The following is a 22,680-nucleotide window of genomic DNA, read 5'->3' as shown; positions in this document are numbered from 1 at the left end:
TGTTTCATGTGGGAAAGTCTGGAAGAATTTACAGGAAAATAGTTTGTTTTTTTAAAAAAAAAAATATTATTTTTTAAACATTTCTGTGCTGTCCCTGACAGTGAACAGAGCCTTTACTTAATGTGCATAAACACGGATTTACGTATTCCAGAGAGATTTTTGTATCAGAGTGGAATCAGGAAAGGATTGGGCTGGAGGGGATCATAAAGATCATCCAATTTCACCCCATCCATGGGCAGGGACACCTCCCAAAATCCCAGACTGCTCCAGCCTCGTCTTGGATGCTCCCAGGAATCCAGGGGAAGCCACAGCTCCTCTGGGAATTCCATTCCAGGGCCTCCTCACCCTCCCAGCCAGGAATTCCTTCCCCAAATCCAATCTGAATCTCTCCTCTTTTAGTGTATCATGTTCAGTGTAATCATGGAATGGTTGGGTGGGAAGGGACCTCAAAGCCCATCCAGTGTCCAGGGACACCTCCCACTGTCCCAGGCTGCTCCAAGCCCTGTCCAACCTTGGACATTCCAGGGATCCAGGGGCTCCTCTAGGAATTCCAGCCCAGCCAGGAATTCCTCCCCCAGATCCCATCCATCCCTGCCCTCTGGCAGTGGAAGCCATTCCCTGTGTCCTGTCCCTCCAGGCCTTGTCCCCAGTCCCTCTCCAGGAGGGAGTCCCTCTCCTGGAGCCCCTCCAGGCCCTGGAATGTGCTGGAAGCTCTCCCTGGATCCTTCTCCTCTCCAGGGGAACATTCCCAACCCTCAGCCTGTCTCCTCTCCATCCTACCTTAATTTTTTCATTATTTATTCTGTAATCACAAGTGTAAATAGAGCCATGATTACAGAGGGAAATTCAATGTATTTATGTATATATATTCCATAATTTTCCATGCATCTCTGTGTTCTAAATTTTGAGGTGGATGGTGACAAGAGTGTTCTTGGGCCAAGATCAGCTTTTAAAAAATGTCAGAGCTCTTTTTATTGCTGTTGTCTCTTCAAGGTGAGTTGGAGATAAGCTAATCAGGAGAGAGCTGATTCCTTTATTTCCATGAGCAGGAATGTGACATATCAGGATGTGCATGAGGCTAATGCAGAAAGGCCTATTTGTGACAGGATTTTCCACCAGAAAGGACCCTAAAATCCAACAAATAGCTCTTTTTTCCCCTCAGAAATGTTGTTTTCCATAGAGGTTTATTAGCAGGAACGTAACACATCAGGAGGCTAACCCATAAAGGCCTACTTGTGACAGGTTTCTCCATAACAAAGAGCCCTCAAATCCAACAAATAACGTTTTTTTTTTCCCCCCTCAGGAATGTTGTTTTCCATAGAGGTTTATTTACAGTTTCTCTGCTTTATTTTTGGTTTTTTTTTCCTCTTAGAGCTTTAACCAGATTGAGAAGGTGAATGGGCTGAAGACCTTGAAAGCTCTGCAGAGGGTGGATCTGTCCAAGAATAAAATCTACCGTCTGCAAGGCTTGGAGGAGCACAATCTACTGGAGGTGATCAACCTGGAGGATAACCAGGTACCAGGCTGAGCTCAGCCTCTTCCAACAACCCAGAATACTTTAATTTTTTAGCACTCAACTCCTTGAAGGGCTCCAAAAAATCACTCAGCACTGCAAGAAATGAATATTAGAAAAGACGAAATCTTTTCTTTTGGTGTTTCCCACATGGATTCCTGGTGTCCTCTCAGCCCTTATTTAATATTTTAGGTGGGTTTCTCTCCTCTCAGGTCCCACTTTAGCACTCTCACACTTTGAGAATTCCCAGTGCTCCCCTGGCTGGGTCAGACAGGGATGAGTTTGCAGCTTTTCCAGCTGGATTATTCCGGAGGATCTTTACTTACACCACAGCTCTGCTGCTGCCAGGCCTCAGGGGGGATGGTTAATATCTCTCAGCTCAATTTTATGACCTCAGATTCTTCTGTGCTCTCAGCTGGAAACTCCCTGCAAGGCAGAACTGCAAGAACTCAGTTAAAAAGTGGATTTTGTTACGCAGCACAATTTTCTGTACTGGAAGTACAATGGCACCATCCGACTCATTTGAATTTTGAATGCCAAACCAAATATCCACAGTAATTTTGATATTGATCTTCCAGCATCTTTAACTGAAAAAAAAATCAATTTGTGAATCACTCTGACGTCAAAGACTTGCGAAAAAAGAGATAATCTAAGAAAATAAAAATATAAAGCAGCAGCAAAACATTTTCTGTCATTTTTTCCCCCCTAGAAAGAAGATTTAATTCAAGTCACTGTGGATTCTTTTTCTCCCTGTGTTTAGGTTGACATTTAAAGGTACCTCAATTGCAGCAGACAGGAAACTCTCTAATGGTGTGGCTGTTATTAACATTAATAACACCACTTCCATTGCCTTATTTATTTTCCACTGTTCTTCACAGCAGATAAAAACTCTTAATTTCACCTCATCAAAACTTGCCTCTTTGAGTGATGTCATTGAAACTGTTTAATGAGTCACCTTTTTTTGAATGTTGCTTTCTGAAGGATAATTTAAAGAGGAGTTTTAATTGATTAACATGTGGAGTTACTTCAGCTCACGACCACTCAGGATGTTCTTAAATTCTTGGGTTTTTAAAAAATGGGCACAACAGGTTTAGCTGCAAATGTCCTTTGTAAACATTCAGTGATTTTCAATTGTTGATGGTTGGAATTGTGGGATTTATTTAAGAAATCCACTAAAATCACATTTAACTTTGTGAAAACTGTCCTGGGTGGGGTTATTCTTACCTCAAAGTGAGTTTTGAGTAGGCTGTGGTTGAGGTTTATGTTTTTAGACACTTTAAAAGGATCGAGTATAAATTAGGGAGAATCTGGAATCTTTTAGGTTCAGTTGGGTTCTCAGGATTTAAAAGGGGCTGTGAAAGAGATGGAGAGAGGCTTTTTACATGGAAAAATACAGGCAGGAGAAAAGGGAATGGTTTTACACTAAAAGAGGAGAGATTTAGATTGGATTTGGGGAAGGAACTCCTGGCTGGAATTGGGGGGGGGGGGGGGGGGGGGGGGGTCCTGGAATGGAATTCCCAGAGGAGCTGTGGCTTCCCCTGGATTCCTGGAAGTATCCAAGACCAGGATGGAGCAGTCTGGGATTTTGGGAGGTGTCCCTGCCCGTGGATGGGGTGGCACTGGATGGGTTTGAAGGTCATTCCAACCCAACCCATTCCACATTCTCCCCAAACCAAGAAAACCAGGTTTCCTTGGACCACACAAACCTTGATTCACCCCCACAACTGAGTGCCCAGCTTTCCTTTGTGCACAGATGAGACCCCAAACAGCTTGGACCCTCTGAATCCCCTCATTTTTCCCTTTAGACACCCCCACGGACAAAAATCCTGGTCCTTTTTAGCCAAGTGCTGCAAGTTCTATAGGACAAACTTGAACTTCAGTGAAAAGAAACTCTTAGAAGGATTTTTTTTTTATTTTTTTTTTTTTATTTTTTAAACTACCCAGCCAGAGCATGAATTTAACTGCAGAATTGCCTCACTTAAGCACATCAGCACATTAAAAGCCAAATGCGTTAGGGCTTGACATTTCAAAGAACTGGGAAAATGCAGGTGCTTGGAAATTGCTGTGTGGATTATCCTGCTGCTCCAGCTAACAGCCAGGTTGTCTCCTTTTGTGCCTCATGGAGTGCAGTTAACATGTAAACCCCTTTTGTGATTTATAATAATTTTTTTTAATGCCCAGATTTGAAGAGCAGGCGTTAAAACACTTCATTTTCCTTGTGCTGTTCTCACGGGTTGTGCTGCTGCTGATTTACGCTGGGTTTCTGTCCCTGCTCAGGTGGCTGAGCTGAGTGAGCTTAAATGGATTGAAGATCTGCCTCTCCTCAGGGTTTTAAATCTTCTAAAAAACCCTCTGCAGGTAAGAAAGAATCAAAAATGAGAACCTAAACGTGGTGGTTTGAATCCTTTTAGCCCCAGTTTCTGCCTCTAGAAGAGGACAGGTCATTTCTCTTGAGTGATCCAAGATGATTCTATCCCAACTCTTGTGATTTCTAAATTTTGTGTGAACTTTACAGTCATTCCCAATGCCAGAAAGAAGAAAAATATTAAGAGTTTAATTTTTTTTCTTGTAATTGCCAGGTTTTTATTGGCTTTTATGAGGCTGGTCTGTGTGGCACATGATGAAATGAGCAGGAAAAAGTACCTGAAATAGACTGTTCCTGGTTTTCCATCATCTGAAAGGCTTTTCCTGCTGAAATGTCCTTCTCCTAAGCAAAGTCTGATCAGATCCCTTTCCATTTTTAAATTCCCATCTTGGCATTTTGAATATTATGGTTACAAGCTTTTGAAGAACTCAGCTCTTGCTGCAGCAGCTGAGCTCATGAAGGGTCAGTTTGGGCAGTGTCTTGACACCCTTCAGGGTAAAAAAACCTTTTATTTTCCAATGTATTAAGGCAAATTTAATTTTAACTGATTGGAATTAAATATTGGCTGGATTAAATTAAGTGTTTTCTGTCAAAATGGAAAATTTTTCCCTCAGGAAGAGGAAGGTTATTGGCTCTCAGCGATTTTCATGTTGCTCCAAGTCACAGAACTGGATCTCAAGGAGGTTTCTGTGGAAGAAAAGGTAAGCAAACACCATTTCATTCTGGAAGTTTTCTAAATAAAGAACACAAAATCCAGGCTTGCAGTTGTAGCAAACCTCCTCCCCCAAAATCCCACTTAGCTGAAATTCTGTTGGATTGGAAACCTTTCCCTGCTGTGGTGGAATTTGGTGTCTGTGGTGGGCCCAAGCCGTGCTGGATCTGCTGTATTTCAGGGAATTATCCTTTCAAAGCCATCCTTTCAGGGAATCCATCGCTCCCAATTTTATCTGTATAAATTTGGGGGTTTTTGTTTAGTTCCAGGCTCTCTCCATCCTGAACACACACATGGATAATGATACCAGAGTGCAATTTTCCCCAGCTGCCCAAGATGTTGATCTTATTCTTTATGTGCCAACCTGTTTTCATCTCAATACAATTTTGAATATATCAGTGAAATTTTTTCTTCTCTATGGGCTGTAAAAGTGAACCTGAGTGACTGGTTTTGACCAGCATTTCACTTCTGAGTGATAAAAGTTGTTTCACAAAATCCTCTCCTCGTGTCATTTTAGGGTGCCTCCTCTAACCTCAAGAATTCTCTTGCCAAACTGAATTTGGAGGCAGCAGCTCTCTGTCTAACACAAAATGGATGTACAAGAATGTGGGTTAGATCAGGAATGTTGCTTGGAAGTGGAATTCCTGCTTGTCCAACTCACCATGCGATTCCCACTGTGGAGAATAAATATCTCTTGCATTAAAGGAGTTCCTGAACTTCCTTCAGGATACCAGGATGTGCTCCCAGCCGCCAATTCAGAGCAAAGGACCAAATTAGAGCTAAAATGAAATTACTTCACTCCTCCTGAATCGTGGGGATGTGGAGTTCTGAGTTCTGGGTGTTTCCCCTCCGATTTCCCCACGCTGCTGGCTAACGCAGGCGTGGCTGCCACACAGCCCTGGCATTCCAGGCTGGAAAGGACCTCATGGATTGTCTGTTCCAGCCTTTCTTGGGAAAAGCACAATCAATATAAATCCATGTCCAGCCCAAAAAGCAACCAGCATCGGTGAACCCACCACTTCCCTGGGGAAATAAATTCTCATGGAATCCAGGAGGGTTTGGGTTGGAAGGGACCTCAAAGCCCTGCCATGGGCAGGGACACCTTCCACCATCCCAGTTTGATCCGAGTCCCATCCAACCTCCTCTTGGTTATTCCAAAGGTTGATTGGTCTCATTTTGGGATTGGAAATTGGAAATTTGGAATTGGAAATTGTCTGTCTCATGTCCCACGGGCTTTGCCTCGGTCGTTCTTTAATTATTTCTGAGCGTGTGGCATTAATAACCCCCAAAATACGCAACTCGTTAGTGGTCAGCAGAGCTTCCAACAGGATGGACGGAGGGAATCCTTGGAGTCTGAGTGCTCTCCCTCCCAGGAAAGGCAGGAATGCACTGTCAGGGGTCTGCTCACTTTGTTAATGCCCGTCCTGTAACAAACGAGTGGCTTCAGTCCCCAAGGATTTGAGTTTGGCACCTTCCACCAGCACTGAGAGGATGCAAATGAACGGGTAATTAAAACCTCAGCAAAACCGCTCTTGCATCCTATGGGGCATCCTGTTTTCTTCCCAGGAAAAGGTCGAATACATTAAAGACAGTGAGCTGTGTCTGGCTGCCTTCCATCCATCCCTCAAATCATCCTTCAATCCCCAGGAAAGATTTCTGCTCCTGACCCTCGGGAGCACAAAGCCATCCTGACTCCTGGTGATCTGCCAAGCCTTTTGCAGCTGGAAACAATTCCATCACTTCTCCCTTTCCTTTCCCCCCCCCGCCCACCTAAATTTTGGGAACAGGTCGCTGCTGTGAATAAAGGGGACCCTCCTCCAGAAGTTGTGGCTGCTGAAGATCACAGGACTCACCTTTTGTACAACTTTAAGCGGCCCCAGAGAGTCCTGGACAGGTGAGTTCATTTCACAGCTGCTCCTGACGGTGGCACTCAAGTAAAGCAGAATTTTGTCACATTCAGAGGGACATTTTTCCCGAGGAGAACTCCTGCAGGATTCTGCCAGCAGCCCGAAAACGAGGTAAATCTGATTTGGTTCAAATTGATTACGAAACGAAGCTCTTCATTCACCTCTAAAGTCTGAGACAGATTGTCCACAGCTCCGCTGCCTTTCCTCAATCTGTTGGAGCAGATGGGCACTCGCACCACAAACGAGAGATGCAAAATCCCTCCCCGTGCCCAAAGGCACCGGAAAAATCCCTGGAGGCAGCAGAGAGCTGGAAAACTTCTCCTTCCCCTTCTGCTGATGCCTTCTCTCCCCACTGCTGGCATCCTGGTGGGATAAAATGATTTTATTTGGTGGTTTTGGGGCACATTTTGAGTTCATAAGGGGAAGTTTCCATGTTTTACCAGAAGAAGGAGATGATTCCATGAAAAGAATGGAAGGGAGAGGCAGGTGGATGCTCTTTTCCCAGTGTCACCATTCCCAGGTGACTTCTCCCAGTCTCGTTTCTCCTCTGAAAAATGGAATTTTTGCTGCTCTGCAGCTGTGTCCCGATATTTGAGGAGTTCTTGGAAAATTCTTCCACATAATCTGATGGAATGCACTATAAATATATGTGGAATATTGTTATATTGGCTGCAGTGGGCACTGAGATCAACCTTTGTGCCCCGTTTTGGTGCTGAATTAATTAAAAACTGAGTAACCTGATAGAAAATCCAGCATTTGGTAGCTCAGAAATTTGTATTTTTATTGTGACTCTGTTTTCTGAGATCACCCACAAAAACCAGGAGCCTTCCCAGTTGTGACAACAGCTCTGAGAATTCTTTTAAAAACAAAATCCCAAAGATTTATTTATCTTTTTATTTTTGCAAGGTTGGAGATTTCCTAAAATAATAACACAAAATTGGCTTATTTTTCTTCTTAAAAAAACCCCAAAACCCCTAAGGATTTTTTTTCCCCCCAGGGCTGTGTTTAAGTTTTTACTTTAAATATTTGCTTGGTGGATTTTTAGATTGATGGAAAGAAGGAATTCTGCCTTCTGCCAGAGGAAGTGTGCACACAAACACAAAAACATCGGCCCAGCCTTTGTGGGACTGCCCCAAAAAATTAATGATGCCTCGAACGTTGGCCCATGCTCAGCTGGAAAGCACTCCAGACTCATTAATGAAATCTTCCTAATGATTATTGCCTTTTCCACCCAAAAAATGCTTTTTGGAACCAGATCGGGGGAGTTCATTTGCATCTCTCTTTCTCCATCAGGTTATAATTAATTCTGGGTTAGTGGTATCTTTATTATTACAAATAAAACCTGGAAACAAAGCAAAAAGCTCAATTTTTGCCTGCCCCACAGGAAAAAAACATTGAATTTCCTTTTCTTCCCTCTCTGAGTTGGTGATTTTACCTGTAATATTGTGGATATTTTGGGTATTTTCACCTCTTAGAGATGCTGGTAACATTTGAAAATGTTGCTCAGCTACATGGGGAGCAGAAATTTAATTTAATCTCCAGTCTGTTGGGCCAGGACGATTTTTGGTACCTGGCTGTTGAGGAGAAACCCATTCAGAGAAAGACCCAGAGTGTGGTTCTTCTTGACAATTAAAATAATTAATCATTGGAACAATTTACCAAAAGTTCTCCACAACTGGAAGCTTTAAAATTCAAATATGATTTCACGGAACCTCAGGTATCGGGCATGAAACAGGAACCAGCTTGGAGAATTCCAAGTAGGATGAGGGGAGGATGATTTTGATCTTCAAAACAATCTCTTCTGGCCTGAAAGTTTATTAATCTTTCACAGCAGTGCCCACAAAGACAAAGAAATTTGAATTACAAGCCCAAAACTCTTTTCCAGAAGCTTAGGAACCCCCAAACTTTTAGTGTTGAGAACAAAGAAGCGGTGATGGAATGAAAGTCAGGATAATGGAAATGTTCTCCCTGTTCTCCTGCTGAAATCCCAAATCCCAGGAACCTGAGGGCACAGGGAATTGGGAATTTCTAGAAGAGAATTTGAATTTTGAGGGTGATCTTGCGGAGGGATGATTTATTTGTTGTAACACATCCTGGTGGAAGGAAAAATGCCAGAGGAATTCTGCATTTCCCAAGCCTGAAACAGGAACTAACTTGGAGAATTCCAAGTGGGATGAGGGGAGGATGATTCTGGTCATCAAAACAATCTCTTCTGGCCTAAAAGTTTATTAATCTTTCACAGCTGTGCCCACAAAGACAAAGAAACTTGAATTACGAGCCCAAAACTCTTTTCCAGAAGCTGTAGGAGCCCCCAAACTTTTAGTGTTGAGAACCAAGAAGCGGTGATGGAATGAAAGACAGGAAAATGGAAATGTTCTCCCTGTTCTCCTGCTGAAATCCCAAATCCCAGGAACCTGAGGGCACAGGGAATTGGGAATTTCTTGAAGAGAATTTGAATTTTGAGCGTGATCTTGTCGAGGGATGATTTATTTGTTGTAACACATCCTGGTGGAAGGAAAGATGCCAGAGGAATTCTGCATTTCCCATGCCTGAAACAGGAACCAGCTTTGAGAATTCCAAGTGGGATGAGGGGAGGATGATTCTGGTCATCAAAACAATCCCTTCAGGACTAAAAGTTTATTAATCTTTCACAGCAGTGCCCACAAAGAAATTTGGATTAAGAGCCCAAAACTCTTTTCCAGAAGCTGTAGGAACCCCCAAGCTTTTAGTGTTGAGAACCAAGAAGCGGTGATGGAATGAAAGACAGGAAAATGGAAATGTTCTCCCTGTTCTCCTGCTGAAATTCCAAATCCCAGGAACCTGAGGGTACGAGGAGTTGGGAATTTCTTGAAGAGAATTTGAATTTTGAGGGTGATCTTGTGGAGCAGTGATTTATTGGGACATTATTGGGTGTAACACGTCCTGGTGGAAGGAAAGATGCCAGAGGAATTCTGCATTTCCCAAGCCTGAAACAGGAACCAGCTTGGAGAATTCCAAGTGGGATGAGGGGAGGATGACTTTGGTCATCAAAACAATCCCTTCTGGCCTAAAAGTTTATTAATATTTCACAGCAGTGCCCACAAAGACAAAGAAACTTGAATTACAAGCCCAATACTCTTTTCCAGAAGCTGTAGGAACCCCCAAACTTTTAGTGTTGAGAACCAAGAAGCGGTGATGGAATGAAAGACAGGAAAATGGAAATGTTCTCCCTGTTCTCCTGCTGAAATCCCAAATCCCAGGAACCTGAGGAGACGGGGAACTGGGGATTTCTTGAACAGAATTTGAATTTTGAGGGTGATCTTTTTGGGGGATGATTTATTTGGTGTAACATCCTGGTGGAAGGAAAGATGCCAGAGGAATTCTGCATTTCCCACGCCTGAAACAGGAACTAACTTGGAGAATTCCAAGTGGGATGAGGGGAGGATGATTCTGGTCATCAAAACAATCCCTTCTGGACTAAAAATGTATTAATATTTCACAGCAGTGCCCACAAAGACAAAGAAACTTGAATTAAGAGCCCAAAACTCTTTTCCAGAAGCTGTAGGAACCCCCAAACTTTTAGTGTTGAGAACCAAGAAGCGGTGACAGAATGAAAGTCAGGATAATGGAAATGTTCTCCCTGTTCTCCTGCTGAAATCCCAAATCCCAGGAATCTGAGGACATGGGGAATTGGGAATTTCTTGAAGAGAATTTGAATTTTGAGTGTGATCTTGTCGAGGGATGATTTATTGGGTGTAACTTTTCCTCCTAGAAGGAAAAATGCCAGAGGAATTCTGCATTTCCCATGCCTGGAACAGGTCCTGTGCAGGGAGAAGGAAAAAAATTCTTTATTTTAAGGACTGGGGAGGCCCTGTCACAAGTTTTCCAGAAATTTTTAAATTTTTACCTTTAGTTTTACCTTTCATTTTACCTTAAATTTTTTCCCAAATTTTTACCTTTAATGTATTGTGCTAAATCAGCTTTTTGGGCTAATTATATCCATATATTCTGGTAGGTGACAGAGATGCTTTGCTGCTCCTGAAATAGGAGTAAAGCCACGATTTTGGAATTTTTTTCCTCCTTGATTATATTGGAATGTTGTCCTTATTTCTTAAAGAAGGAGTTATTTGTTGGAGGGATGGTAAAAGAAATTTATTCTATTTTCAGGTGTCTGTGTTCACCTGTTTTAAATCCCATTAAATGGACACAGAGGCAGTTTTCTTTCACTCAAAATTTAGTTAAAACTACTTAAAAATCACTGAATTGGAACTATTTCAATTATTTATGACATATTTCCAAGTGGCCCAATCAAAATCTACCAGAGATTTAAAAGTGAATTGAAAAAAATTAAAAATTAATCTAAAATTCTGTTTTTATCTGCCTAAATAAATTGTTGGACATCATAAGTGCAGAAATCCTCTTCATTCTCCTACTTAGAGCTGGAAGTGGAAAATCTGAATTTAATCCTCAACTCAGCGTGGAGAAAATGGAGAATTTTGTATTTTTGCAGCGCTTTTATTGTGATTTTATTTCTGTTCAGTGGAGTTTTAAGGATCTGAGTGGGGTTTTTTTTTATGTTTAATTGAAGAATTTTTACACTTTCACCTGGCACAGGACATGGAAGTCAATGAGGAGACTGGAAAAATCTGTAGGATTGAGTTTATTCCAGGTTTATTCCAGTTATCCTGCTCATTAAAATATTCCCATCTCTAAAAAAAAAAACTCAGCAAACCCCAGCCTTTTAGAAAAGGCTGCAAATCAGGTGAGATCAGACTAAAAATAACATTATTCCTTCCAAAAAAGAGGGTTTAATGCAGATTTTTTTGCTATTTTTACGTTCAGAGCGCCTCCATTTTTGTCTGCGCTGCAAACGACATGAGATGAGTTGAAGGGGTGATAAAAGCTTTGTAAAAAGCTGCTGAAATTTGATTTTTAGGTGATTTAATGCGCTCTGGTTTGCCTTTCTTGCAGCACTTTGCTTGATGCTGATGGCCCCTACCCCATGCTGGTGTTACTGGGCCCTCTGGCCTGTGGGAAGAGGCAACTTTCTCTCAAAATCTGCAAAAAACTCAAGAATTTCTTCAGATTTGGGTAAGTTCTGCTTCCTGAGGTTAAAAAAACAAACAAACATCAAAGGATCAAGGTTGGAATTGTTGTTGGTTTGATTTGTGGGTGATTTTTTTTTTGGAAATGAGTTAAAACCAAAGAATTTTGCTGCATTTTCTTCTCTTGCCAAGGCTTGACTGCCTGAAGTCAATGGGAGAAAAAATATTTAAATTATAAAATTCTTTTCAAAAGTGAACAGGGAAGAAACAAAAAAGGAAAATAAACAAACAAACAAATGGAAAAAACCCACAAGCCAAAACAGAAAAAAAAAACCACAGGAAAAACCCAAACAAATAAAAAAAAACCAAAAAAACCCCAAAACCAACCAAACAAAAACCCCACAGACCAAAGCAAAACAACCAAAAAACCAAAACCAAAAACAAAAAACCAAAAACAAAACCAAAAAAGATCCCAAAATCCAAATCCCCGTAAGAAACCCCAAATAAACAAAAAACCACAACCAAACCCCCCCTCAAAAAAAACCCAAAAAAACAAGAAAAAACAAAAAAAAACCCCAAAAAACCCAAAAAAGCCCCAAAATACCCCAAACAAACAAAAAAACACACAAAAAAAAACCCAAAAACCCAAAATAAACAAAACCAAAAAAAACCTGCTCTGCATTCCCTTTTCCCCCATTTTTTATAGCACTAATTTATCCATTCATTTTTATTTTTAAGGGAAAAATCTGTTATGTCACTGTAAAAATTCCTTTTTTTTCCCCCCTTTCTTTAAACCCATAGTTTGAAAATGACAAATTCAACTCCAATTGAATTTTTCCAAACATTCTGTCAGGGTATTTTTGTTGTTGTTGTTGTTTTTTAAGAGCATTTTTATATTGTGTGTTTTATTCCCTACAACTTCCACCCATGAAGGGGAGGAAAGAAAAAATAAAATAAAAGGGAGAAACAGAACCTTAACAGAGCAGAAAATTGCATCCATAAAGCAAAGTTGTATTTTTAATTATTCAGGGGAGATTTGAGCAGTTTTATGGCTTGATATTTCAACCATTCTGCTCATTAAAAATGGATTTTATGCAAGATACTCTGGCAGTCTGAATGTAAACATGGCCCTGCAATTAAAAAGGGCTGAAATGTGTAAAAATTGCAGGAAATCGAGTGAAATTGGCCCCTCCAACCATCTGGCTCGTGCTCAGCAGTGACCTTTGGAGCTGGGTGTGTTTTGTGTGATCCCAGAAAAAATCAGGGAATTTTACAGAGTCTGTGTGGAACTCGCTGCTCTCATTTTTGGGTTTTTTTTTTGGGAAAAAAGTGCCACCCTCTGATGCTGGCACTGAATTTCTTGAAGGTTTTCAGCTCAGTTCTCTGGAATAAATGAGCAGAAATGGCAGGAGAAAAATCTGATTTTTAAACAGAAGGAGAACCACTGAATATTTCAGGATCAAATTGTTACCTGCATTAATTATCTAATTTTTGGGAGAGTTTTTTGGGGTTTTTTAGTGGGTTTTTAGTGTTTTACCCTGGTGGTTGAGGTTTATCCTCATGGGATAGCAGGGAATTCCTTTCCCAGCCTTTTATCCCTCATTAATGGCAAAGCAGAAACAAGGAAAAAAAAATCTGATTTTCAAACAGAATGAGAACCACTGAATATTTCAGGCCCAAATTATTACCTGCATTAATTATCTGATTTTTTGGGGTTTTTTGGGGGTTTTTAGTGGGTTTTTTAGTGTTTCACCCTGGTGGTTGAGGTTTATCCTCATGGGATAGCAGGGAATTCCTTTCCCAGCCTTTTATCCCTCATTAATGGCAAAGCAGAAACAAGGAAAAAAAAATCTAATTTTCAAACAGAATGAGAACTACTGAATATTTCAGGATCAAATTGTTACCTGCATTAATTATCTGATTTTTGGTTTTTTTGGGGGGTTTTTAGGGGTTTTTTAGTGTTTCACCCTGGTGGCTAAATTTTATCCACGTGGGATAGCAGAGAATTCCTTTCCCAGCCTTTTATCCCTCATTAATGGCAAAGCAGAAACAAGGACAAAAAAATCTGATTTTCAAACAGAATGAGAACCACTGAATATTTCAGGATCAAATTGTTACCTGCATTAATTATCTGATTTTTGGGGTTTTTTGGGGGTTTTTAGTGGATTTTTAGTGTTTCACCCTGGTGGTTGAGGTTTATCCTCATGGGATAGCAGGGAATTCCTTTCCCTGCCTTTTACCCCTCATTAATGGCAAAGTAGAAATGAGGAGAAAAAAATCTGATTTTCATACAGAATGAGAACCACTTAATATTTCAGGCCCAAATTGTTACCTGCTTTAATTATCTAATTTTTGGGGGTTTTGGGGTTTTTTTAGTGTTTCACCCTGGTGGCTGAATTTTATCCTCATGGGATAGCAGGGAATTCCTTTCCCAGCCTTTTATCCCTCATTAATGGCAAAGCAGAAACAAGGACAAAAAAATCTGATTTTCAAACAGAATGAGAACCACTGAATATTTCAGGTTGAAATTGTTACCTGCATTAATTATCTAATTTTTGGGAGAGTTTTTTGGGGTTTTTTAGTGGGTTTTTAGTGTTTTACCCTGGTGGTTGAGGTTTATCCTCATGGGATAGCAGAGAATTCCTTTCCCAGCCTTTTATCCCTCATTAATGGCAAAGCAGAAACAGGGAAAAAAAAATCTGATTTTCAAACAGAATGAGAACTACTAAATATTTCAGGTTGAAATTGTTAACTGCATTAATTGTCTAATTTTTGGGAGAGTTTTTTGGGGTTTTTTAGTGGGTTTTTAGTGTTTCACCCTGGTGGCTGAATTTTATCCTCATGGGATAGCAGGGAATTCCTTTCCCAGCCTTTTATCCCTCTTTAATGGCAAAGCAGAAATGAGGAGAAAAATCTGATTTCCAAACAGAAGGAAAACTGTTTGAAATTGTTCCCTGCATTAATTAGCAGGGGTTTTTGGGGGATTTTTGGTGGGTTTTAGTGTTTTATCCTGATGGGAAGCTCAGGTAGCTGAGGTTTTTACTTTCCCTGCCTTTCATCCCACTTTCCTCCCCAATTTCAGGATTGTTCCTCCCCTTCCCATTAGAGATCTGTCGAAAAATGGGATTTTTGAGCTCTTTCTTAACCTCACAGTCCATCCCAGCTCCTTTCCCACATTTAGGATTTGACTTTCTATCATCCCCTGAGCTGACAGAAGTGGGGAAAATAAATGGATTCATCATTTCTCAGTCCCAGGCTGCTGTGACAGCCTCAGCTCAGGCCAGCCTGGGCTGGGCAGGGATTTATAGCCAAAATACCCCGTTACATTTAACTTTTTTCAGTGTATTTATGGGTTAATCTTTCAAAAACTCAGCGTTAGGGGTGTGATTTGCACCTCTTTCTATTTCCCATATTTCTTTGCTGCTTAAAAATGAAATGATTTCCAGTTTTCCCTCTTTCCCCCCTTCCTGCTGCTGTTCCAGGGATTGAAAACAGGTTATTTCTTTATTGTCCCATAAATCTCCCAGGCCCTGTCACACCACCAGGACAGCTTATTTTGGGGAAGAAAACAGACTCGATTATTATTTCATTTCTCAAGAAGAATTTGACAAAATGGTGAAAGCAGTAAGTACCTGACTCCTGTCCTTGCAGCTTTTTTCCTGCTCCCACAGTGAACTCAACTTCTCTGTCCAAGCCTGGTTTAATTTTCATATTAAATTAAATTTATATTCATTTATAAATTATATTAATTTATAAAATTAATTAAAAATTAATAATATATTTATATATTATTTATATATTTATATACAATATATATTATATATTGTATAATTTATACAATATATAATTATTATTTATATATTATATATATAATAATATATTATAATATATACATATTTGTATTTATTTATATAATTTAGATATTAATATAAATTATATTAATTTATAAATTATTTTAAATTTATAAATTATATTAAATAATAATAATATAATTTATAAATTATTTTAAAGAATAATTATAATTTATAAATTAAATTAGATTTTTAATATTAAATTTGTGCCTGGGTGTGACTGTTTATTCACTCTCAGTTGTGTTTTTAAGGTCACAGACAGAATCCACCAATTTCTTGTAGATTTGTGCTGTCTTTTCTCCTGTAAATGAATTTATAGAAACCACCAAATGGGCAAGAAGGTCACTGGGGAATATTTATATAGTAGTATAACATAGAAATAAACTTATTTTCAGGCACAAATGTAGTGTGGGGTTTATTGTTTTTATTTTTTCAACGTTCTCCAGCAACCCTGCAGGGAATTCCTTGGAAGTTTAGCAAATCCCCCCCTTAAGGAGTGATGTTTCTCTGAAGGATTTCTGCCTCCAGCTGCTCTTTTTGATGCCTTTTGCAACAAAACTTCGCCTTTAAAATCCTCAGCAGAGCCCATTATTTGTATTTATACAAAAAGAGGAAACCAGCAGAGCCTGAAACAACTGAGCTGTCCCTTTGTGACAATTATCAAGGAGTTTAATTTTAAAAACATCAAATAATCTGCTTCCATCTCTCTGGGGCTGCAGAACTTTGAAATGCCCCGTCCAATCCCATATTTTCCTTGCAGATGTGTGGAATCTCTTCCTTTCCCTTGGAATCTCCCGTTTCTCCATGGCCTGGTGTGGTTTGATGTAAAATCAGCAGAAGGAAGCGCCTTGCTTTGGATTTTCCTTCCCAGAGGGAAGGGATGGCCCAGGAATGCTGTCAGCTCTTTGTTCTCAGGATTCTGGAATTTGATTATCCATGGCACAAGCCCAGATATGGGGGCTCTTTTCTGCTGATTTTGGGCTCTCAGTGCCCTCATTAATTCTGTGGGGTCTCAGTGCCCTCATAAATGCTGATTTTGGGTTCTCAGTGCCCTAATTAACACTGATTTTGGGCTCTGGTACCCTCATTAATCCTGATTTTGGGTTCTCCCTGCCCTGATTAACACTGATTTTGGGTTCTCGTTCCCTCATTAACTCTGATTGTGGGGTCTCACTGCCCTCATAAATGCTGATTTTGGGTTCTCACTTCCCACATTAACCCTGATTTTGGGCTCTTTTGCCCTCATTAATTTTGATTTTGGGCTCTCACTGCCCTCATTAATGCTGATTTTGGGCTCTTGTTCCCTCATTAATCTTGATTTTGTGCTCTCACTTCCCTCCTTAACGCTGATTTTGGGCTCTTGGTGCTCTCAGTGCCCTTATTAACGCTGATTTTGGGCCCTCACTGCCCTCATTAATGCTGATTTTGGGCTCTGTTGCCCTCATTAACACTGATTTTGGGCTCTCACTTCCCACATTAATCCTGATTTTGGGCTCTTTTGCCCTCATTAATTTTGATTTTGGGTTCTCATGCCCTCGTTAACACTGATTTTTGGTTCTCACTGCCCTCATTAATGCTGATTTTGGGTTCTCACTTCCCTCACTAACGCTGATTTTTGGTTCTCACTGCCCTCATTAATTTTGATTTTGGGCTCTCACTGCCCCCATTAATGCTGATTTTGGGCTCTCACTTCCATTTTTAACGCTGGTGTTGGGCTCTCAGTGCCCTCATTAATGCTGATTTTGGCCTTGTGCCCTCATTAATCCTGATTTTGGGCTCTCACTTCCCTCATTAACGCTGATTTTGGATTCTCATGCCCTCATTAACTCTGATTTTGGGCTCTGGTGCCCTCATTAATCCTGATTTTGGATTCTCATGCCCTCATTAACTCTTATTTTGGGCTCTGGTGCCCTCATTAACGCTGATTTTGGACTCTCATTAATCCTGATTTAACCAGGAAATCAAAACAGGGTGAGAAAGCAGAGAAATCCAAAGTGATCCTCTCATTTGAGGAAGTTTTTCCCCTCGGAATATTTCCTTTGGCATTCTCCTTGTTCCAAATTCCAGGGGGAATTTCTGGCAACCTACGAGTACAGCGGCCACCGCTATGGACTGGCAAGGGACACCCTGGAATCCATAGCCAGGGAGGGGCTGGGTGCCTGTGTCCACCTGGAAATTGAGGTGAGCATCACCATTTCTTCGTGGGATTTGGGACAACACCAGAGGGAACGGCCTCAAGTTGTCTTCAGGTTGGATTTCCTGAAAAATTCCTTCCTGAAAAGGATAACGAAGGATTGGAACGGGCAGTGGTGGAGTGGAACAATTCCCATCCCCAAGGAATTGTTCAAGGAACACGAGGATGTGGCACTTGGGGACATCGGTGGCCTTGGCAGTGCTGGGGGGATGATTTTAGGGGGCTTTTCCAGCTGGTCTGGTTTTTAAATTTTCAATTTCTGGTCTATTTTATTCAACTTTCAGCATCAGCAGCACTTCCCATTCCAGCACCCTCAGCTTTCCAGCCAGGAGATTCCCACCCATCTCCAACCTTCAGCAGGACCAGTCCAGACAACCCCTAAAACAAAAAACCCTTTTTCTCCTTTGCTGATGAAACCACAGAGGGTTTGAGGCAATATTTGGGGCAGAACTATCAAAAATTGCATTTTTTTTGAGGGGTTGCTCTGCCCTCTCAGAGGTTTGTCAGGTCACAGTACTGGGTCACAAAAAAAGTACCAAAACCCCTCTCTTGGAACCCCAAAATCTGAAGTTTTTAGCTAATTTTCTAATTAAACTTCTCTTTCCCTTTTATTAACCTTTATCAGCTAGGCGAGGTGACAAAAAGGAAAGACATTCTGAATTTCCTTCCAAATGATTTCTTCAAAATAAGCCCCAAATAGGTGAAATTCCAAACTGAGAGGCTCCAGAGAGTGCCTGGAATGTGGCACTGAGTAAAAAGAAAAAAAGAAAGAAAAAAGAAATGCAGGAGAGTGCAGGGCTAACACGGGATCCTGAGCTGAATTTTTAAATACTGAGCTGATTTTTAAAATCAAAAACTGATTTTAAATTTCAGGAATTACAGAAAGATAATTTTGTTTGGGAAATTTGTGATCAAAACAAAAACAAAACTGATATTTGAGCTGAATAAAACAACAGAGATAAAAAGAAATTAGCTCAAAACCTGGTCAAAAACTGATTTTAAATTTCATTAATTACCGAAGGATAATTTTGTTTGGGAAATTTGTGATCAAAAAAACCAAATACGGTTTTTCAGCTGAGTAAAACAACAGAGATAAAAAGAAATTAGGTCAAAATCTGGTCAAAACCTGGTCAAAAACTGATTTTAAATTTCATGAATTACAGGAGGATAATTTTGTTTGGGAAACTGGTGATCAAAACAAAAATAAAACTGATTTTTTAGAAATTAGGTCAAAACCTGGTCAAAAACTGATTTTAAATTTAAATTTTAATTTTTAGGATAATTTTGTTTGGGAAACCGGTGATCAAAAATCTGATTTTCACTTGACTGCCTTGGTCTTCTTGAGGAGTTTGGGCCCAAAAGAAATCCATGCACATCAGCTGGATGTACATAAATAAATGTACAAATAACACAATAAATGTATAAATAACACAACAGCAGCGTGGTGACACTTAAAAATAAATATTTCCTCTCAGAAATGAGCAACAATTTAATGCTGCAATGCTTTCAAGTGCCCGTGGCTTGGCTGATATTAAAGAGCAAATTAATAACCTCATTATTAGATATATAGTTATTATGTATTTAATATTATATAAAATAAAAATTAAATATTAAATATTATATAATTAAATATTGTATGAATTATGTAAATATTTATATAATTAAATATAATTACATAAAGGAGCTGCAGCTCCTTTTTCCCCTCAGTTTTGACGGAGCCGTGAATCACAACCACAAATTACCAAAAAACCTCACCTGAACAATGACATTTTCCAACACCAAAAAAAAAATTAAAAACAAAACAAACACCCACAAAAAAACCAAAGCAACTCTAAATTTATCATCTCTTCAAAACAACAAAAGATTTTGTAATTTAATATTATTCATTCTGGTGCTAAGTAGTGCTTTACCTATTAAATAAACAAGTTTTTTCCACTTTTCTTGAAGAAATCTCTTCCCAAACCAATTAAAAAATAAAAAAAATTACATAAATTTACTATATTTTAATTATTAGATATTTGTAATTATATAATTATATATATTATATTAGTATAAAATTATATAAATTACAATATTTATAATTACTATATTGAATTAATATTTATATATTATTAATAATATTAATACTATAACTAAATTATTAATATGATTAAGAATATTAATATAATATATAATATAGATAATATGATAAATATATATTAATATATGTAATATATAATATAATAATATTTATATATTCATAATATTAGATATCATTCTATTTATATATTAATATTTTATATTTATATATTTATATATAATATATAATTATATCTAATTATAATATATAATAACGTATAATATTATTAATACTATTAATATATAATTCTAATAATATATAATATAAATAATATATAATTTAATATATTAATATTATATATATTTATATATATTATATATATTTATATATATTTAATATATTAATATTATATTATTATATGAAATTATATTGTACATTATATAACATAATATATAATATATATTATTAATGTATAATATTTTAAATTAATATATAATATTTAACATATTAATTTAATATAATAAATTTAATATATGTAATTTAATGTAATATTGAATATACCTTATATTTTACTAAATTTACTGTAGTTTTGTATCCCTGCAAGCTCTAAAAAACAATAATTTTGAATTATGGGTGGGAATAGAAGGTGCTGAGTCCATTATCTGCTGCAGGGCTCAGAACAAAAGTGATTTAGTGCCATTAAAGGAAATTTTAATTAAGGGCCATGGGCTGAGACTGAAAATTAAGAGTTATTCATTCCCTTTAATTTAGGGTATATCTTGGGCTGCTAAAGGAGACCGACACCAATTTTAAAAGTTAAAATCTTGCTGAGCCTACACTTGCAGTTGGAGAAGTTGCTGCAGGTCTGACTCTCAGTTCTGGTTTAAATTAAATTATATTAAATGTTTGCAGCGTTTCCCCTCTGCTCCGGGAAAGCAAAGCAGAGCAACTTCCAGCCAGTAATTAGGGATAAAACACGGAGAAAAAAACAACAAAAAAAACAAACTCAGTTTTTTTCCAACAAACACTCAGTTTCAGGAATAAACCCCTGTGTTCCTCTGCTTCATTTTCACCAAATTTTCACCAAATTTTCACCAAATTTTCACCAAATTTTCAATTTCATTTTTTTTGGAGACAAAACTCCAAGTTCAAGAAACAGCTGAAAAAAATCAGTTTCAAGGGGAAAAAAAAAATTTAAAAAAAATCAATTTTTCTCTGCTTTCTTTCCAAGGGTGTTCGTAGCTTGAAAAATACCCACTTTAAACCCAGGTACGTCCTGCTGGTACCGAAGGACAAAGAGAAATACAAAGAACACCTGAGGAGGACAGGATTGTTCAGCAGGCTGGAAATCGAGGAGGCGCTGTCCAGAGTGGACGTGTACCTCCAAATAAACCACGGCTTCCCCGGCTACTTCCACGCGCTCATCAACACGGGTGAGTTAATTGCTGATTGACTTTGGGGTAATTAGGAATTGTGGCAGGTGGGAGAATCCCTTGGGAACAGAATCCCTCGGTTCTCGTGGGTCACTGTCTCTTTAGGGACTTTTTGATTTGGGTTCTTTTTCCCTTTGAACTGAAGATTGATGAGAGGGAGGCGGTTTTTTCTCTCGTTCGGTCTCAGTTGTTTATTTTTTCTTATCAGCATTACAAGGTACAAGGAGCTATGTGCACTATGATAGAAAAGGGGTAAAATGGCTCACAAAGATCCTCTTCGAGGTCTTTTATATGTCCATTTACCCAATTAACAGATGCCAACTAAATTATTTTTCTTAGTGACTCAATGACCCAACACCTGTGTGCTGCACTGTGACATTTTTTACCCAATCACTTACTACTACCCAAAAACCTCTAGGAGAAGAACATGAAGAAGAAAGAAGAAGGACAAGAGACAACACCCTAAATCCTCCATCTTGTCTCCTGTTTTCTAAACTACTTTTTCACCCAGTGATTTAAGAAACTTTCTAATCTACACATTTACACATTTCCTATCTAACTTTAACATTTGTTTTCATGTGTCACCATGAAAACATGCACATGAATTTCATATTATATGAAATTCAGTGTTTCTTTGAATCCTGGAACTAAATATTAAAAGCAAGGGCACACAGTCTGTATCTCAGACTCCAACAGGTCACCTTCTGTGTTGGTGGTTTTTGGGGTTCTCCGCGTTAAATCAGAGCGTTGTGGGGTAAAATATTGCAAATTTGGAGTTTGCGGTTTAAATACGGCCCTAAAAAAATAAAATAATAGGAAAATATTTAGGTGAGTGCAGAGCCTGAATTTCAGCCTTTTTTGGGCTGTTTATGAAGGTTTTCCTCCCTAATAGATGTTAAAAACGTATTTCTGTGTCTAAAAAAATCGGTATTTCTGTATTTTCTGGGTGAGTTAAAAACGCATTTCTGTGTCAAACTGGTGTGATTTGTATCTTTGTGCAGATGATCTGGACAAGGCGTTCACAGAGCTGACTCACCTTGTGAAGGTCTACCTGGGCTTGGAGCCACCTGAAATTCTGGACAACATTGAAGGCGTCAGGAGCAGGGCAGGTAAAGGGGCTGGGAACTCCTGGTTTAATCAGCAGAATATTCCTATTTATCGCTAATTGATGTCCTGAGATCTGTAAATGATGCAGCCTGGGAGAGCCGAAAGCTCCACGAGCTGCTCTGCAATGCTCTCCCCCAGGCTGGTTCCTCCAGGAGGATGGGTTTGGGCTCAGATGGAGTTTCCTGACTCCTCTGAGGATAGTTTTGGGATCTGGATGGTTTTCCTGACTCTTTTTTGTGCTCTGTATGGAGTTCCCTGACTCCTCTGAGGATGGTTTTGGGCTCCAGATGGTGTTTCCTGCCTCCTCTGAGGATGGTTTTTGGGCTCCAGATGGAGTTTCCTGCCTCCTCTGAGGATGGTTTTGGGCTCCAGATGGAGTTTCCTGCCTCCTCTGAGGATGGTTTTGGGCTCTGGATGGAGTTTCCTGACTCTTTTTTGGGCTCAGATGGAGTTTCCTGGCTCCTCTGAGGATGGGTTTGGGCTCTGGATGGAATTGTCTGACTCATTTTTGGGCT

General features: G+C 39.1%; 1 protein-coding gene across 1 annotated transcript in view; it reads left to right on the top strand.

Moving 5' to 3' along the window:
- Window positions 1–22,223, top strand: part of LOC131591562 (leucine-rich repeat and guanylate kinase domain-containing protein-like) — a 29,314-nt gene extending 7,091 nt beyond the window's left edge. The window contains exons 7-15 of the mRNA XM_058862376.1: window positions 1,373–1,516; window positions 3,791–3,871; window positions 4,493–4,579; window positions 6,378–6,484; window positions 11,448–11,567; window positions 15,049–15,145; window positions 17,440–17,553; window positions 20,857–21,058; window positions 22,060–22,223. Coding sequence (XP_058718359.1) covers window positions 1,373–1,516; window positions 3,791–3,871; window positions 4,493–4,579; window positions 6,378–6,484; window positions 11,448–11,567; window positions 15,049–15,145; window positions 17,440–17,553; window positions 20,857–21,058; window positions 22,060–22,223 — 1,116 coding nt within the window. The remainder of the gene's footprint in view (window positions 1–1,372; window positions 1,517–3,790; window positions 3,872–4,492; window positions 4,580–6,377; window positions 6,485–11,447; window positions 11,568–15,048; window positions 15,146–17,439; window positions 17,554–20,856; window positions 21,059–22,059) is intronic.
- Window positions 22,224–22,680: the final 457 nt, after the last annotated feature.

Source organism: Poecile atricapillus, chromosome W, assembly GCF_030490865.1.
Source record: "Poecile atricapillus isolate bPoeAtr1 chromosome W, bPoeAtr1.hap1, whole genome shotgun sequence".
Taxonomy (NCBI): Eukaryota; Metazoa; Chordata; class Aves; order Passeriformes; family Paridae; genus Poecile; species Poecile atricapillus.
The sequence above is the reverse complement of the archived record's forward strand: the minus strand, read 5'-3'. Positions and strand labels throughout refer to the sequence as shown.